The following is a 19,400-nucleotide window of genomic DNA, read 5'->3' on the forward strand; positions in this document are numbered from 1 at the left end:
GCATTTCCAGGGGTGGGGGCTGATGGAAGGGGGCTGATGACTACTTAAAACCCCCTTTCGGGGCATCTCCCTGGCACACCCTCTGGCCAGGACATTCAGCTGTGACAGATGCTCCTGTCCCTGTCTGGGCTCACGTCTAGAAGCCACTGAGTCCTGGGTCTGAGGGGCTGGAAGCTCCAGCCTCTCCCCAGCCCATGACTTGGTTGAAAAGGAAAATTCTGACCTTACCCTCAGGTGGCCACCACAGCACAGCCACAATGCCTGCAAACAGCCCCCGAGAGCGAATTCCTCAGGAGCCGTTGAGCTGAGCCCAGTGGCTGGCCCAGGGGAGCCCACAGGCCCACTTGGCTCCACGCCCACGTTGTGAGCCTGGGGCTGGTGCCCACACTAGGGGCTGAGCCAGCGTCTGGGGAATGGTGGGTCAGAGCATGTTACTCCTCATACACAGTTTGGCCTGATGAAGGCATTAAGAATTCAAAGTCCTGAAAAGACTATGCCACCATCCCACGCATGAATTCAAAGCGAAAAAAAGAAAAAAATGAACAGCAAGCAAAAAGAGAAAAGAAGCCTAGGGAAATTCTTACTTCTTCCTCCTGTGATAACCACTTTAAAGATTTTTTTTTGAAATAACAAATACCAAATATACCAAAGAATAACAAATATTCTTCCAAAAAGCAGTCCATCCTTTCCTGTGTCCCTCCCTGGGGGCCGGCGTGGCTGGGCTGCTCTGAACACATGGGGCGTCTTGTACATTTTTCTGCAAGCTTTGCTGTTACCTGGATAGTCTCAGGTTCCTACTTCACCTTTTTTCCCCCCTTCTTTTAAAAAGATTGTAGTAAAAGAGAGATAAAATTTCTCATTTTAACCCTTTGTGACCGCACAGTGCAGTGGCACTAATTATGCAGTGACGTTAACTCACATTGTGGTGCCACCATCACAACCATCCACGTCCAGAACTTTTTTCATCTTGCAAAACTGAAACTCTTTTCTTACTCTCAACGAAGAACTTCCACTCTCGAGCTCAGGTCTCCCAATGACCCTCCCGGACTCACAGCCAGGCTGGCATCTAGCCACTGTTCACGCAGGAGCAGCCAGGCTGGCTCTTCCCTTCGGAGAGGCTTTTCTGGGGTCACACTGTCAGGGTTCAGTAAGACTTGTGTGGACTCTGGACACTGACAGGGCCGAATGTTGTTTCGATTTCAAGGAATCCTGTAGTTGTTATTGGAAACCCCTGTCTGCAAAAAAGGCCACCAGAGTCGCCCCCAGAGTTCTGATTCCTTTTCGAAGGTGTGAGATCCAGATTTTGGAACCAATCAGAATTCCCCGAAGTGCCCTCCAGCCCATGCCACAGAGGCCCTGCGTCCCATGTGGAGACCTCAGGCCCCCCAGGGCAGCTGGCATCTGGGCTTTGTACCAAGGGGCAGCCACAGCCCAGAGGCCATGAAGAGCATGTTGTCCAAGCGCATTTCACGGCAACGCTAAGAAGGGCCCCACGGAAGGCTTTGCTTTCTGGCTCCTATACACTTGCACCCTTTGATTCTCACTGTGCCCGCAGGAAGTAAGCTATGGTCTGGTTTCTTCCTGCTGCAGGAGGTACAGCTGTCTACACATGGTGGGGCTTTGCCAGTTTCAGCCTAACCAGGTTCATGGCATGACCCCAAAAGGCACGCTGAATGCCCCTCAAGGCATTTCCCAGGATGGGGCAATGAGCTCAGTGGTCCTGAAGCTCTTCAAATTCGGGTTGTACTGAATCCTAAGTATGGCTTCAGCACCTCAGGAGCCCAGGAGGCCACGTCACCTTATGAACTCAGGGCCTACAGAGAAGTGTGAGGACCCTGCAGCACTCTGCACTGTTGGTCACGATCCTCCCTCCGCCCTTCTGTTAACACAACTCCCAGCTGGGGGAGGACTGCTCCTTCCCAGGAGCCACTCTGGGCCACTGGGGCCAGGCCAGTTGGGTAACTCTATCTCCCCCAACCACCATGCTTTGCGTAAGGACAGCTCTGTGACCCAAGATGGACAGGTCAGAATCCTTCTCTGGGACTGGACATACAGATGCTGCCGGAGGCGAACCCCTGTCCCTGAGGTCCAGCGGCCTGGCGCTGTATCCCCGCAGCGGGAGGCACTCTTCCAAAGTAGGAGCAAATGAAGTTGACATCTAGGAGGGAGCTGATACAAGAAAAGGAGATTCCACTCTTCCAAGGCAACTAGAATTTCATTTTCCTTGTCCTCCTTTCTGGGCAAGTCCATGTGTAGCTTTCAGTTTTATTTCATTAATATTTCTTTCCTCATTGTAATAGTAAATCATGTTTACTGTGGACAATTTGGGCAAAACAGAGACAAACTGTATTCCCACCATCACAGAGAAAATCATCGTCACCGTTTCAGTCTTTTTCCTTCCAATTTTTTTTCTTCACCCATTTCTTTTCAAAGCTGTCTTGAGATTTTGCTAGAGGTCTTGTCACTCACAGCTCCCAGCGGGTCAGAGCTGGAGTCCCAGCTGCTGGCCTGGGTGGGGGGGCCCAGTGAGACAAGGGGAGGCAGAGAAGGGTCTTCCATGCAGGGTGTCCTTGCCGCTCGCTGCAGGGCCCCACGCCCTCCACCTGTGTCCAGAGACAGGCGGCTTCCCCCGCCCCCTGCTGCCGAGACTAAAGGATTCAATTTGGTGTTTGGTTCACCCAAGGACATTGGGAGGAGCCCCTTTCCTTTAAAGTGAGAACAAATGTGAAGATCATCTGGGCTCTTTTTCCTTCTCAGACCATTCTCAATCTGAGGAATAATTGAGCACCTAAAGAAACTGGGTTGTCCTCCGCCCCCGGGAGTTTAGGTTTAATGACTTTGTGCGTTTCAGATTGGTTGTGCCCCAGGTGGAGTACTGGTAAGTGAAAACAAAGCAAAGAAAAAGAATCCTTTTTGAATTAAAGACCAACAAACTAATGCAACAAGCAACAGTTTATTTTTTAAAAAAGGAAAAAAATAAACAAAAAAGAAAAGAAAAACAAACAACTTTTTACTACATCTTATAGATTCAGTAAAAATACCTGTATTAATATATATGTATATACATATTGCATATATATATATATATACACACACATATAACATTAAAATTACATGCTTCTCAGGACAGAAGAATCAGGACATGTTCCCTCATATCAATTTAAAACTATCACAATTTAAAACCACTGCAAGAAAAGTTGCTTCTTTTATTTTCTCTCTCGGACTTCAAGTACAGGAAATTATCAGACAGGATCTAAAGTGGAAAGCCACCTGCTCGCACAGACGACGGTGGCCTGCACGAGTCGGGAGGCAGGGTCTCCGGGGTCCTCACGTGGCCTCCCCACCCTTCTGCGGAGCAGCCTCCTCCTGAGAGGGCAGGAGCGAGAAGCGGGACATCCTGAGGTCCATGTGGACATTCACACGACGTTTCAACAAAAGCAAACGAGAACATGTCTACCGTAGCAACAGCACTGGCCGGACGGCGCTCTGGGGGGGGGGCGTTCCTCCCTCCCCTTTCCTTGACAAATGAAACACGAAACCGCTGGGAACACAACTCAGGGTGAAGCACCTCTGGCGATGATCAGCCAACAGCAGGGGACAGAGAGGGGCGTTTCCTTCGTGACAGCTGCTGGCTCACTCATGATTTCAAACACACCCTCTTCTGCAAAAGGCACTCACATAATGTCTGTTTATAAATCATACAGTGCGATTCCATACATGGGAGTTTTTCCTACAAATATAAAAGAGAGAAGCTGAGGACATGGTATAACAAAGAAAAGAGTATAAGAAATACACCTTTTGGATAAATGTGCGCTTTTTTTTAAAGGACAATCTATATAGTAGTTAAAAAAATTTTCATTGAAAAGTTAGGAATTCCAGTAAAATTATCAGTAAGAAGCAAGGTACTAGAGGATGAGAGATGGGGTCCAGAACACAGAGCAGAGGGGTGCTAGTTTTTCAAATGGCCAAAGGAAAGGATATGGTCTGTTCTTAAACTAGAAAGACCATGTAATGCAACGGAACGTGTGGGAAGGAGGGAGGTAGTGGCAGAGAAATAGGTGATGTGGGAGGGAGGGTGGCGTCCCTCAGCAAGTGGGCGGACGAAGGGATGCACCGGAATCTCTGACGGCAAGATGGGCTGATCCCCCTTGCTTCTGCAGTGCGAAGAGACCCTGCCCAAAACGAAGGCTGCCCTCACCGGGACACGACTGAGCTAATGGAATTATAGGACGTGCCGCTGTTGCAGCTCGAGGCATAGGCCTCCTGGCCATTGCCGTCCAGGTTGATTTTGAACACAGAGGAGGCCTTCAGCAGAAAGTCGGCCGCATCCCGGCGCCCCAGCTCCCGCAGTTTGGACATGAGGACGCCGACCGTGCTCTCAGGGTAGGAGGTCCATTCCCGGAGCAGGGCGTGGAGCGGGCTCGGGAGGAACTCCTTAGGAGCCCCATTATTGGTGTTGTACTTTGCCACAAGGTCAGGGAGGCCCAAGTTCATGGCAAGAAGGCACCAGTCCTTCCCCATGGGGTCGGGCGGGTCCAGCAGGCGACTGAGTTTCCTCCGGGTCAGGAGGTTCATGTCTGACGCGTGGATGTCCATCCCCAGGCTGGCCTGCGAGTAGATGTCATGGCAGCCGAAGCACATGATGCTGCTGAAGCTCTCCCTGTACCCGCCCATGGTGTTGGTCAGCGAGGTCTCCTTCAGGGTCTGCGCCCGGAAGAAGTCTCTCGGCTGGTAGATCATGACCGGCTCGTGGTGCTCCCTCAGCTGCTGGGGGCTCAGGTAATGCTTCACCGTCAACAGCCCAGGCAGCGTGGTGGCCATGACGTTCTCGATGGTGCTGCACACCGAGTCCAGCAGGAGGCAGCACTTGATCTTTTCCGTCTCCAGACCACGCACCTGGACCTCGATGCCCTGGCCGTGGTTGACCAGCAGCACCAGCAGCTCGGCCCCGCGGTTGGCAATCTTGCAGCCATTCACCCACAGGCGGATGTCTGCGTCGCCCTCGGTGCTCTGCTGGTGGATCCACCGGCAGAGGTTCACCTGGACCTTGTGAAAGATGCCGCACGGGAAGGGGGTGAGGTGCTCCACCGGGACGATGCGCACGCCGCCGTAGACCATCACCTCGTCCTCCTCGTCCGTCCAGGAGCGGTGCAGGCTGTCTGTCTTGATGAGGGCGGGGATGTCCACCATGGTCCCACTGCTCAGGTCCCGGGCGCAGATGTCCATGGCATCCAGGATCTGCAACAGCTCCTCCACGTCGCTGTCGGGCACCAGGCGCTGCACGTCCTCCATGGTGTAGCGGCCCCGGTAATGGTGCAGGGCCCGGGGGGTCTCGACGGAGAGCAGCTTCCCCAGGACGCTGGTGCAGAGCCAGCGGGGGTCCAGGAGCAGCACGTCCTGGACTGTTTCACTCTGCATGATGTTGATCTGCCAGAGGGGGACAACAGGAGGTCACACACAGGAACATAAATGGACGGGTGCAGCAGCTGCTCAGAGCACCCAAGGGCCCGAGCAGTGACAAGATCTGTGCGGATGTGGCAAGGAATGACCCAGGGCATTCACGTGGATGGATCTGGGAAACCAAACGCTGAGCCCGAAACCCAGCTTGGAAATGTCATAAGAGAGATTCTGAAAAGACTATCTTGGACTCTAAAAAATGTAATGAAAGGCAAAAAAGAGAGAAAGAGATGGCAGCCAAATGTAATGAGTGATTTTTGACTGGATTCTGAATCCCAAAATAAATACATAAATGAATACAAACAGCTATATAAGAAATCATTGGGACAAGTGGCAAACACTTGAATGAAAACTACATGCTTAATAAAGTATTGTATCAATGTTACGGTTCCAGAATGTGAAAATTATATTGCGGTTATGTGGAAGAATGTCCTTCTCCTTAGAAGATACAGGCTAAATTATTTAGGGGTAAAATGCCATGATATTTAAAAAGTAAATAGACAAACAGACGAGAGAAGGATAAAGCAAGTGTAGCAAAAGGAGACAATTGGTTAATTTAGGTGTGGTGTATACGAGGAGTCGTAGTACTATTCTTGCAACTTCTCTGAAGGCTTGAAATCTTTCAAAAAAGATTCAGAACAATGTTCTATCACTACATAAATTTCTCACACACATTCATACAAAAGGTGTGGCAGGACATCCACCGTGACAGTGGCTGGCCCTGGAGCGGGGAGGGAGCGGGCAGGCTGCAGGTGATCCGCGAGCCAGCATCTACTTCTTGATAAGGCATCTGGTGGGACACCATCTGCAGTTGAGACCACCTGTCAGCTCAGGGTCATCGAAAACAGACTGATAAACTGTCCCATACTGGAGAAGACTAAGGTTGGCTAAGCCCATTGTGGGGTCCTGGGCCAGAAAAAAGTCACTAGGAGGACAACTGGTGACATTTAAATAAGATCCGCAGATTAGTCCTGGAGGGCAGTAACAACGCTGGAGGAGAGGCTGGCGGCCCTCAGAGGGCCACCTGATTTGGAATTCCCTTCTCCTCACCCCCCCCGCCTTTTTTTTTTTTGAGTAAGATTGGCCCTGAGCTAACATCTGTGCCTGTCTTCCTCTACTTTATATGTGGGACGCCTGCCACCGCATGGCCCAACAAGCACCCGGGATCTCAACTGGAGAACCCCGGGCCGCCAAAGTGCAACACGCGAACTTAACCTCTGAGCACTGGGCTGGCCCCTTTTTTCCTCTACTTTCAAGTCTTTGTTTATTTACGTGCTACATCTCATGGGCAAGGAGGTATGTGATGCCAAATAAAGTGAATTATAGGCTATGATCGAGAAAGCTGTTGATCAAATCCTAGAAATGAGAGAATACCGTGCCAAAAGGAGTGAGTGTATGATTATGATGAAAACATCTTCTCATATCCAGCAGCATTTTATAACATGGCCTTTAACCCTCCAGCTACCCCCATCCTCAGATCCACTTTAAAGTGTCGTGGGAGGGGCCAGTGGAGTAGCGGCAGTTTCATGAGTCCCAAAGCTGAAGCCATCCCCGCCTGAGGCTCCAGTTTTCAGGGTCACTGGCTCTGGACTCAGTTTTGATTTCAAGCTGATACGATTCACACAAACCAGCCACAGGGTCAGAGGTGGCACGTGAGATCGGAGGGGCAGCTGCTGTGCTCTAAAATTCTCAGAACTGCTCTTCTTGGCCCAGATTAGCCTATGCCGTCTCCTGACTACACACATGGAGAATGGGAAGGCTATGCCCCCCCTTCTGGAGCCGGGCACACAGTGCAATTTAGAACAGGTTCTCCACTGCATCTCAGTGCCGAATGTGGAGCAAGGACTCCCATCTCTTGGTCATTCCCGCGGGTCACTGTGCCTTAGCGTCTCCAGACATCGCACTGTCACAGCCATTTCTTGACTGCCCGTGAACCCAAGAGGTCTGCTTGGAGCGGTACCAGCCCGTGGAGAGCAGCCATCCTGAGGGCAGCTCAGCCCCAGGTGCCCCAGGTCGAGAGCAGGGAGGCCCATCCCCCGGTGCACTGGGAACTGTGCTCCCTAACTAAGAAGCTGGAAAACAAGCCAGAGTGAACAAAACCACAGCTCTTGGGGTGGAGAGGGGCGCAGGGAACTGCTCAGGCGGTCACTGAGGCCCTGTGCAGCAACCTCGTGTCTGGACATAGTGTGGGGTGTGGGGCGGCTTCCATGCCGCCTCCCCAGGCCCAGCCCACCCTCAGATGCTGGGACTGGCGACAGAAATGAGTCCCCGGTGGCCCCTCAGAGCCCCGCCTGGCTGGAGGAGCCCTTACCTCGCCCGCACTGTGCAGCTGCTGGGCTATGCGCCGCAGGTCCTCCTGACTGGCCAGGGGGTTCAGCTGGTCCTGCACGTCACACACGAACTGCTGCAGTGACATCAGCTGGTTGGGCCCGTTGAGCTTCCTCCAGGAAGGCAGCGTGGAGATGATTTTCTCGCACAGGTGAGTCATTGGAGGGCAGACCTAGAAGATACAGGACCGGACAGGTCAACGGACGGCTGTGGCGACTCAGGCGGAGCACGGCAGAAACGGCACCACTCACGTCTGCGCCGACGCTCGCGAGTCTTTGCGTAAGTTAGGGCTCTTTTGGTGAGGCACTTGGCAGTTCTTACTCCAGCGTGGCCCTTAAGCAGAACCTACGTATGAGTCACGCAATTTGCAGAGGCTTTCATTTCTATTGCTCACGTTAACCGGATGGTGAGGCTTCACAAGGACGTTTCTGGAATTGTGGACTCAATCAACTAACGTTCACTAATTCCTGATGTTTTACTCCCTCCCTCCCTCACGTGGAATGACAGTGTCAGCCAGAGGATGGTCACTTCAGGAACACAGAGAGGAAAAGAGAATAAGTATCATGATCAATACCAGAGTGGGTTTTTAACAATAAATTCGATATTTATGGAAATTGTTGTTGAAATATTATTTCAAATTAGCCTAATTCTTGGTAATTGGCTTGAAATGGCTTTTTAATCTCTTAACTTAGTTAAACAGATCAGTCTATGTTACAGACTCGTATAATCAGCACCCCTTCCTGACTAGAACCACACCAGCCAGACACTGCACTGCATCACTAATCGGGCAGCCCCTTCTGGAATCCTGCCTTTTCTGTCAGTTACGTCCACTCCCTATTAACAAACACAACTCCCAAGGAGAAAGGGAGTTTACTTGGTGGGCTCCACCTGCCTGACCTCAGGAGTTGGGGGGGTGGAGCAGAAGGCACGTCACACCCCCCCTAAAAACTCTCCAGGGACCCCCTCCCCCTGCAGCACCCACAGATCACCGTTCCTGATGGCCGTCCACTGCTTTCTGTGGCCAGGTTGCTCTGAGGCCCCCAGTCTGCTCCTCGCCTGCTGGCCGTGCCACGGTGGGGCCCTATCAGAAAGCGGGGGCCGGGCTTCATTAGCGAGCAGTGGGTCCCTGCAAACCCCGCCAGCTCGTCTGGGACCGGAGCCTGGTGTCGGAAGCTCAGCATGTCCCGCCGGGCAAGCCCTAAGCTGTCACTAGAGGGGGCACCCGCTGGGCAGGGGGCGAGAGGCACATCCCCCGAGTGGACACTGGCTTGTGCAGCACGAACATTTCCGGGGGCATTGCAGCATTTTTCCCTCGGGACGCTTGCCCTTTCCAGACCAATTTTGGAGAGTTTTTTGAATAGTACAGATAGTAACCTGTTATGTGTCAAAGACATTGAGAATATTTCTCCCCAGTCTATCTCACCTTTTAACTGTGTTGATAGAATTTATTTGCCAGAAAAATTTTTTTAACTTTTCTCAATGAGGCATATTTTCTTTGAAAACGTCTAGGGCTTCCTATCTCAGTTTAAAAGTTTTCCCAACCCTTCCTAAGTTGCTGTAAAAATACACTCTCTCATATTTCCACTCAGGATATGTTTTATTTTTTTCCATTTAAAGCTTTAATCCACCCAGAATTTATTTTGCACCATGCAGTGACCAGGACTTCGACCTTATTTCCCTCTAGGCAAACAGCCAGTTGCACCAGATCATTCATTAAATAACATTTTCCCCATCAAACTGAAACAATGTCTTTCTTTTCTATTAAATTTCTGTAGATGTGATTTACTTGTAAACCCTAATCTATTCCACTTATTTATTGATCGATCAATTACAGAGCCTTTCTCATACGTTTTATTTATTCTTCCATTGGAATTTTAAGATAAAAAGCCCCATCTCCTCAATCCCGTCTAGCAGTGTATGAAGTCTATACAACCCAGGAAAGCTAACGTACGTTAGTAAGATCTTGCCATCCAAGAACACAGTCTCATTCCACTTGTTTATCCACTATTTCATGCACCTCGATAAATTTTGCTGGTAACTGTTTTTCTACTTTTCTAAATGTTTCATGACAAGCACTTTTAAATTGCTTTTGTACATGTGTAAAAAGCAGCTTTACTTTCACACAAACCTCTAAAACTGTCAGAATTTCATACACTCTAAGGTGGTCCACCTTGCCCATAGCAACCCCTGCACCTCGCGGCCCCCTTCGTTTCTCAACTCTTCCTTCCTCATCCCAGAGCAACAGAATAAAAACATGTCCATCGGCCACCTCTACTGGGCCCCTGAAAGCCGAACCAAACCAAGCCGGCCACTCAAACCTCCTGGGGCCACTGGATGTGACTGGACGGTCTGGGCGAGGCTGGGTTCCAGCCCTCCCGGGTGTACTCACTGAAACAATCTGGCTCCGTATTTCTTGCAGGTGATTTCGAAGCACCTTCATGTCCTTAGACCCGGAAGCCCCGGCGTCCAGAACAAACAGCTTATTTGAAATGTGAAGATCGTTCCCAAACCTGAGGGAAGAGCAGTGTCCTCATTAGAGTGACTCAGTGTGACCAGGTGTTCCCATGGCCGGGCCAGGCTCCTACTGGTCCAAAAGGCTGGCTGGAGGCAAGGAAGCTCTGATGACCTTGCAAAGTCCCCTCCACCCTGCTGTTCACTGGTCTCTGTCACGTTACCCTGGTGCCGAGACTTGGGGAAACCTGGGTGCTCAGAGTCATGCCGATGGTGCCTTGGCTTCCACAAAGCGGCAGGAACACAGCACGAAAAGATAACAGCTTCCCCAGACACAGGCAGGGTGAGGCCTAATGCGCTCACCTTACAACTTAGGAGAAGAGATGCTGTTGAAAGTTGACGGACTAAGAATAGAGGGACGAGTATGAGTTAGTCCCTAGACCTAAAAATACTAATAGAAGCCCTATTTTTCATATCATGAAGATAATATAGAAGTGTCTTCGGTTGATAAACCAAGAATTCGAGTTCTAGCACGTTATATAGAGCTGCAGGTTCAAACTTTTTTGACAGACATTAAGTAAAAATACGTATTTTTACACTGTGACCCTGTGCACATTCACATTTATAAGTGAAACAAAAGTTTAACAAAAATATTTGACATGAAATGCACTCACATCTTCCATTCCACTCCATCTACCCTGCTCCACCCCATCCCACTTTACAAGGACGTGGGCAGGACCTCCTAAAGGAGTTTCATGACCCTCCATGGGTTTTAACTCATAGTGGTATGATGATAACCGCCAAAAGAACTGAAAGCTAAAAACTAAAATAAGTGAGAAGCTGCTGTAAAACCTGGTGACTACAGTTGGCGACACTGCATTATAGGATCAAAATTTGCTGCGAGAGCAGAACTTACATGTTCTCGAGAAAAAGAGCTAAGTGTGTGAAGTGATGGACATGTTAATTAACTAGATGAGGAATCCTTTCACAATGTATACACACATCAAATCTCCACGATGTACACTTTAAATATCTTACAATTTTGCCAATTATACCTCAATAAAGATGAAAAACAATACCTGAAACAACGAGAAGAAGTCCCTTCCGGGCAGGGGTACCCGAGGGGAGAAGAGGAGTCAGAAGACCGGGCAGGGGTACCGAGGGGAGAAGAGGAGTCGGAAGACCAGGCAGGGGTACCGAGGGGAGAAGAGGAGTCAGAAGACCGGGCAGGGGTACCGAGGGGAGAAGAGGAGTCGGAAGACCGGGCAGGGGTACCGAGGGGAGAAGAGGAGTCGGAAGACCGGGCAGGGGTACCGAGGGGAGAAGAGGAGTCGGAAGACCGGGCAGGGGTACCGAGGGAAGAAGAGGAGTCGGAAGACAGCTGCCTTGTATCCCGCGCTCTTGATACTGTTTGATTTGTCATTATGTGTATTGAATGCTTTGATGAAAATAAAAAATACAACGAAAAAGGCAACTGAAGGAAAGAGGCCTTGAATTTCTTTAATTCCTTTCTCTGGCTCACACGACCTGGGCTGTGTTACCCTGAAGACCCAGCACCTGCCCCTTACCTGTTCCTGATTTCTTTCAGCAATGACGTGTCTTTGTCATATCCAAACTCGCCTCCGGCTGGACGAGGCACATTCATGATGTCGGCGTGCGTGGCCACCAGGACGACTCGGAGTGGGTTCTTCAGCTTGCCGCCGAAAGCTGGGGGAGAGAGAGAACTGTTTCGGAGAGGGCTTCTCCTCCCTGGCCATCTCTCCTCCCCAGGTGAGGAGGGGCGCGCTGGCCTCAGGCCCAGCTGTCTCTCCAGGTGGATGTGAACCCTGCCCAAAGACGCGAGAGCCCTGTGCCCGCGGTGTGGCGTGGCCTCTAGAAGGCCCCAGGCCCAGCCAACAACAAGGAGCCATTTCCTGCGCCTCAAGGAGGCTGCTCTGAAGTGGCCCAGAAACAACGTTGGAACACAGGCAGCCTCTCAGCTCTTCCTGCAGAGGCCCGGCTTGCACGGCAAGGGAGCTCTAACCTCTGCCTTGACAACACCAAGCACAGCCCTCTGAACGCAGCAAACCGCAGACACGGCTCAGAAGAGGAACTCCTGCAGCTCACACGGACGGAGAGCCTCTCACTACGGGAGTGTTTAAAAGAAACCAGGAAGAGGAAGGAGAAAGAAAGGCAAAACGGTGGCACGCCAAGAGTGATTAAGCCCCAGTTATTGGATTGTTAGATGCTTTTCAAGAGAAAATTGACTGCCGAGTTTTATATTTCACCACGGAAGGCGGCTGCTTTTGTTGTACGAAAAGAAGAAAAGCACTTTATTCCACGCGATCGTCTCTTCAAGGAATAAAGTTAACGCCTTCAGTCAACACGGGCCTCCTCCTTCCATTCCTGACGGAGCTACAGCAGGAAGGGGGCTCACCCTGTTGACTAATCCTGGCCATCAGGTGAGGCACAGTCACCCTCAAAGGAGCTGTTTCACTTGGCACCCAGCAAAGGCGACCATGCCGTAAAGAATGTAAGAAAAGGATCTCAAGCAATTGCTCAGACTTTTGTCTCCATGGCAGGAAAACTCAATCGTGAAGGAACTCCTGGCAGAACAAAGGAACAGGGGAGCCTCAGAAAGCCTCCACCGTGGGAATCTTCCAGCAGGAAGGAGGGCCGAAGGCAGCCGCAGCTGTTGGCCGCAAGCTGCAGGACCTGAGCACAGCTGGGGCGCAAGGCTGGCGGGAGGGGCCTGCACTCCCCGCGTCTGAGCTCACCTATGGGCTCTTCAACCGGCACAAGAGACTTCAGGAAACTGAGCCAGAAGATCACTTGGTTCAGCTGGATCTCGTAGGGTTCTTCCAGACTAAAAACGATGACATGGATCGATGTGGGATCGTTTGCAGCAAAATAGTCATAACAGCAGAAGTATACAGGATTTCCAGAGAACTCCCACACACTGAAATCGCCAACTCCTAAGGAGAAAAACGAAGATGACTATGGTGAAACAGCACTGCCAAATCTCAATCACTTTTCCTAGCACTTTAGGGATTCCCAGTAGGGATGTCCACGGCATTCATCTGTTTATCTGTGTATCTGCTTAAGCACAGATCTATGTACGTAACATCTATATATCCCTATTACGGATGCCTATGTGTGTTTCTATAGCCACACCTTTTACCTGTAAATCTAAAAATCTACTTACATCTCTATCTGCTTATCCATTTTGCTAAACACTTTCATCATTGTATCTGTATCTATATCTCTATCATGTCTACTTATAAATACCCTGGAGTGGTATAGACACACACACAACACTCTCACACACGTGTGTGTCTGCATGCCTAAAAGCATACATGGAAATGTCTGTGTATACATACATACTTTGTTTTTCCCTCGTAAATATTATGAAATTGAAATGCACTATGAAATTATTATGCACTCTGAAATGCAAGCTTAATTTTGGTTAAGCAGTAACTAAATTCACCTTCTACAGGGAGTGAGCGACCTGCTCAGGCTGGTCAGAATCAAGCAGGTGCTGTGCACAGGTGTAAAATGCACTAGCCGATTAGCAGCTCTGCATATGAAGGATGTAGGTGGAACTGGAAGGAGTCGGTAGGGGCAGAGTCAAGCAGGGTTCCAAGGTTTAGTGTATGTGTCTATGGGGGGGGGGTCAGTTGCTCCCCCACACTGGAGCTGCAGGTGCCCTGGTTTTCGTAAAGTGCCTGAGGGTAAGATTCTGACCTGGAGTTCCCAAGGCACCTAGAACCTCCTAATGACTGTCCAGACACATGGACGCCCCCACTTCTATACTGCCGCATCCCCCCAGGATGGTGACCACCTACCCAGCGGCCTCTGGGGTGGCCTGGCAGGGCCACTTATGTTACAGGATTTCAGGCTCTCTTTCCCTAATTTTTCCCCTCAGTGCTTATTCTGTGCCAGGAATTCTGCAGTTAGGAGTCATTTTGGAAGATTCATTTAGAAAAGTCAGGGCTTTTCCAGAACTTTCTCTAGGAGCATGGGCACTCCTGGGGGGATGACCCTCTAAGTCTGGCAGCTCAAGCCTCAGTGTGAAGAGTTCTGGAACTCAGAAATAGGCCCTCTGAGCCTCGGGAGCACCGGCAGCCAGACTTGGAACGGGGTGAAGGCCTATGGAGGACAGGGGGTGAGGGCCGGGATGGTGGGGTACCGTGCACACGCCTCTCCCCATTTTACAGATGCAGGAACTGAGTCTCAGAGAAACTGCTTTATTCCTGCTCTAAACTGCATCTCAACAAGGCAGGGGGCTGGGGTTCTAGTGACCTGGGCCCAGCTGGGGGCCCTGGGAGCTCCCGGGCTGCAACACCGAGAAGGCAGTGGTCACTGGAGGAAGCAAACCTTCCCTGGGAACATTTGAAGCTTTATCCCCTTGGAAAGGTTTGAGAGCAAAGAACACACTTAAAATTTAGCCTTAAAAAAAAAAAAAATGCTGTGTCTCTATCAGAGCATTAGCAATGAGTGTAGATGATTTAAAAATAATTCTTCAAATGGCTAGTGGGAACTTTATGAGATTTCCCATCCAACTGGGTATTTAGCTCTACTTGAAAAAATGTATTCATTTACTCAACATTTAGTAGGCACCTACTGTGTGCCCGTGCTTTGCTGGACGCCAGGGACACCAGGCTGTTTAGTTGACTTTTTAGGGGCATTAACCAGCCACACTTCAGTCCTGGGTCACTCCCAATGGCACTTGCACCGGCTCTCCCCTGTCCTTTGTGCAGCCGTGGTGGACGCCCGTAGGACAGGCTCCCTAAGGGGAATGACTCACAGCCCTGGCAAAGGGAACCTGAGGTCCTGCCCCTGGGGGTGGGTGGGCCGTACCGTTCAAATAGGCATTCTGGATGTCGATGGCCTTGGTGGACTGGTCGTCAGCGGAGCAGTGCGGGTGGTGGGATGGGGCCACGAACACCTCCAGCATCCCTTTGGTGAGGCCCGGCTCGAACATCATGCTGCGGCTCCTCACGCTCACGTTCTCGCAGCCCGGGTACAGGTTGTTGATGCTCACGGAGACTGCAGGCCAGAGAGGACGCAGGTCAGACCTCGAGCAGGCAGCGTGCGTGCGTGCTCCCCTCCTAGCCCTGGCCCATGCGTGGTCCTTTTCCAGTACACGCTCTGTCCCCACCCTACTCCTGCCTCAGGCTGGGTTGTATGTATGCCCCCCACGTGTGCTGTGCAGCAAGGTTCCCAGGGATGTTGTCCTGACCTTGTTTGCTCCACCTGCCATCTCCCTTTCCCGCGCTGCCCTGGGCCCCGAGAGGCTGGTCCCCAGCACTGCAGCTCCCAGACTTATTTGCCATTTGCCTTCTGTCCAGGCCAGCCAATGGGAGGCAAGGGAGAAGCTGGGAGGAGAGAGGCCGAGGCACTTCTTTCCTCCTCGCTCCCTGATGCTTCTCCGATACCAGTTGTGTCTCTGACTCGAGACCCCCCCTCAGCGGCTCTATCCCCGGAACTCCAGCTTTTCCAGAATATGATTTTCTCCTCTTGTCTTTCAGCCCCCGGGGAGGTGATGACTTCCCTCTGTTAGCAGCCTCCAGACGCCTGTCTCTCGTACGTTCCTTTGAACTTTGCCCAGGAGTCTGCTCTTTCATTCAAGTCCCCACCAGGACCCTGACGGATGCAGACGAGGCGAGTACCACTCTGGTACATGAGATTGTTTTAGGTTGGCTGCAAAATGACCTGCGACAGTGGCAGGCCATGGGATGAAATCAGGCAGAATGAGTGAGAAAGTTATTCCTTTTAAAAACTTAAATTAAAAGTTCTTTCTTCTAAATTTAAAAATTTAAAAATGGGGATCAGTACACAGCCAGATTTTAATCACATTGTTTGCTGTTCATTGTGTTTATTTTAACTTATGGCAGTGGTATTGGTTTTCCATTTATAGTAGGGCTATTAACAATTTCATTTTCAAATCAATGTATTCCAGTAATAAAAAAAGTGAATCAGTTTTAAAAACTTACATAAATAGTAACGGTGGAACTTGCAGGGGAGCTGAATAACCCAGTTTGGGTCCCCTGCATCTGGACACAGAGCCTGTCCATCCCCAGGAGGGGAACCTGTGCTTAGTCACTGTCACATTGCTGTTGGCTTGCCTGTCTCTCCTAAGAGACCCCCCCCCCCCCCACAGCGTTATGAAGGCAAAGCCGGCCTCTCTGCCTCAGGGCCAGGGCTCAGGGAGGCCCGAGGCGGGGGCCCCATGGGTGCATGGGGGGAGGGGCTCACCCTAGAGTTGGCACCTTTGGTTTGTAGTTAATAGTGACTGACATTGCAAAGAAATGACAATTTTACCTGGGCCACCTGACTTTTAAAAATGGTGATCCAAATGCAAAGGTAACTCCTTGTTTAAAGACCAAAGATTTCAGACTGAGGATGGGGACAAGGAGAAAATCCAGGGGGTGGGGGCAGGGAGGAAACAGGCAGAGCTCAGGGTCAGGGTCAGGTCTGAGGGAAGGAGGAAGGGCAATAAGATGGGAACAGTTATTCATATATATATATATATATATATATATATATATATACACACACACATATATATTTCTGATTACAAGTAGAAATCTTGGCAAACAAAAATGTAAAGAAGACAAAATGGCTCAACTCTCAGTGTCAATGAGGCTGACATTTCAGTGTCTTTCTTTACATATCGTTGGTCAAATCTGACAAAGGTTATGGGGCTTCCCAGAATAGGCTTGTTCATCTCCCTGTGCCCTGAGACCGTGTCTGGGCCGACCACTGTCAGGTCACACTTGTCTGGGGGTCGTGCGGGCTCGTGCGGGCTGAGGCAGAGCAGGCCAGATCTGGTAAATGAGAACGTCCCTCCCGGATGTTTTCGCTGGGAGGATAAAAGGGTAGGACAGGGTGTGTAAACAGTATTAGTGAATAACAATTTCACAGGGAAACGTGAAATTATAGGAGGAAACCATTCCCTTTTGCTAATTACTGACCCCTAGTGGTAAAACATGGCAGGTCTGATGGAGAAGCCACCTGTGCTCTGGGAGAGCTTCCTCCCTGCGGCCTGCCTGGGGAGGGCAGGCCCACCTCCTGCAGGGCTCCTCCTGGACCTCGCTCCTCCTCTGGCACTGGGTGCTCCCTTCCTCCTGCGGAGCCACAAACCAACAGCTATGACACTCAGCTGGCCACAAAGCAAGTATGCGCGTGGCAGCCACACAAGCAGTGTGGGCTGGACCACGACCTGCGGTGAGCGGCTGCAGGCAGGGGCGCCCAGCTCCTCCCGTGCCACCTGGTCCTGTCTCCTGGCTTGTGGCTCAGCCTTTAGCCTCCAGAGTTCTCAGGAGATGGCAAGGCAAAGGGCCCAGTTTCTAGAGGCGAACTTCCTGTGTCTGATGATACAAGTGTGCGCCGTGGGCATCCCTCCGGGGAAAGGAAAAGGCCTGTCCATTCTAGCAGAGGTCATGGATGTCCAGAGTCTGGCCTAGGAGACAGCAGAGCAGGGACCCCCGGCACTGGCAGTGCCACGGTGAAGTGAGGATGCTGCTGTTTCTGGAACCAGACCTCCTTCCCTGGAGGCGACACTCTGGGCAGCCTTTCCTGGGTGTCCTTTCTGCAGTATCCATTCTAGACGCTGAATGAGAGCTTGCCGCCTGCCCCCAGCCAAGTCTCCTCCAGGCAGCCCTTAATGCTGTTCTGTGAGGGCCAGGAAGTGACAGGTGAGCTGGCTGGTCTAGGACAGGTGGCGTCCAGGCCCTGCATGTTGCTGCCTCCGCCAGCAGCTCCCTCGGCTGGGCACACTCGCCCTTGGGGCAGGATGCAGCCTGCTACAGAGCCCGCGGGCAGAGCTCTGGGCTGTTCCCGGCCCCGGGCCGATATTTACCTGCAGAGTCTGGTCTCTTCCAGGGGCTGTTTGGGGGAGAAACTCTACCCATCCTGGGAGCAGATCAGCCACCTGGGCATTAAGCAGCACCAGCCTCTATGGGGTTACCCTCTCTTCCATCCTTGCCTAGGCCCCCCAGGAGGGCGCCTGGCTTTGGTCAGACAGATCTGGGACTGACGTCCCCCTCTGACATCGACTAGGGGTGACCTCAGTCTAGGAGTCATGTGCTCCAAGGCAACCTCATTTCTGTCACAGGGCAGAATTTCGTACATGGGGGCGGGAGTTGGCTCCTGAGCTCTCTCCTGGCCCATCGGACTTGTGGGGTGCAGGGCTGGGTGGAGACGGGGACGTGGTACAGAGCCTCTCGTGGGGCGGCCGCCCTCCTCTCACTAACCAGCACTGGGCAGCAACGGGAATCCAGTGTGGCCAGAACTCCCAACCTTCCCCAGGAAGTCACACAGCCAACTTCTTAGCCGAAATCTCCTGATTTTTAAATGTTGGCAGCTAATCCGATTTTTCTCCTTCTCTCCCCCATATTACACAGAACACTGCAGCTCACAGGCTGCTGGACATCCACCTGGGCCTCAGGTAGCCATGCCTTACATCTCCGAGCCTTGCTTACTTTGCTCTGGAGTGGGTTCATGACACAACCTCACAATGGTGCGAGAATCCGAGAGGACACGTGTGCACAGGCCAAACTGATAATCACACGCGTGCCTTTCCACACTCTTTTGCTTCTACATAGGTTTTGTCTTGTCTCCCCAAGGAGCAGCAGCTCTGCCACCTGGATAACCTAAGAAAAGCCCCTTGGCCTTCTCTCACGTCTTTGAGGCATTTTCTACTGTCTTAGGTCTTGCAAATCCCCACATGGACTTTCCTCAGACAAGTGACCGCAGAGAGCAGAGTGCCTCCTGCGAGAACGACGATGTCAGCTCCCAGGAGAAGGGAGTACATTTTGAAAGTTTTCTCCCTTCAGCTCCTTCTGGTAGCAAAGCCAGCGTCCTCTGAGATGACAGGACTTCAGAAGGACTCTAAAGAACTCAGTCGCAGGGGACATAAGGCAGAGCAGCGTCTGCCTCCTGACAGTCTTTGGAGGAGCCCGGCCCCGCTGGAGTGCTCCCTTGACAGAGACACTGACGGGCAGAGGGGGAGGCAGCTCTGAACCCAGGGCGGCCGAGAGGACAGGAGAGGCAGCCTCCCGAGACGCGCGCCTCCATGCTGATGCGGCCGGGCGGCTCGTTTGGTCCAGAGTGCGCATCGTCCCCGAGAGTCTTCTGTCACTGCGCCCCAGGACCAAGTCTCTCCCAGCACTGGCTGGAGG

The 19,400-nt window shown here is 51.5% G+C and overlaps 1 protein-coding gene across 2 annotated transcripts in view; it reads right to left on the reverse strand.

The window, feature by feature from the left end:
- Positions 1–2,934: 2,934 nt before the first annotated feature.
- The window catches only part of DAPK1 (death associated protein kinase 1), a 172,123-nt gene continuing 155,657 nt past the window's right edge, over positions 2,935–19,400 (reverse strand). For both annotated transcript variants that reach the window (XM_023627106.2, XM_003363984.5), the window contains exons 21-27: positions 15,076–15,264; positions 12,993–13,190; positions 11,805–11,943; positions 10,175–10,295; positions 7,769–7,957; positions 4,199–5,427; positions 2,935–3,730 (exon numbers count right to left, since the gene is read on the reverse strand). In XM_023627106.2, coding sequence (XP_023482874.1) covers positions 3,697–3,730; positions 4,199–5,427; positions 7,769–7,957; positions 10,175–10,295; positions 11,805–11,943; positions 12,993–13,190; positions 15,076–15,264 — 2,099 coding nt within the window. In that variant the 3' untranslated portion in view covers positions 2,935–3,696. The remainder of the gene's footprint in view (positions 3,731–4,198; positions 5,428–7,768; positions 7,958–10,174; positions 10,296–11,804; positions 11,944–12,992; positions 13,191–15,075; positions 15,265–19,400) is intronic.

This window comes from Equus caballus, chromosome 23 (assembly GCF_041296265.1).
Source record: "Equus caballus isolate H_3958 breed thoroughbred chromosome 23, TB-T2T, whole genome shotgun sequence".
In the NCBI taxonomy this organism is placed as follows: Eukaryota; Metazoa; Chordata; class Mammalia; order Perissodactyla; family Equidae; genus Equus; species Equus caballus.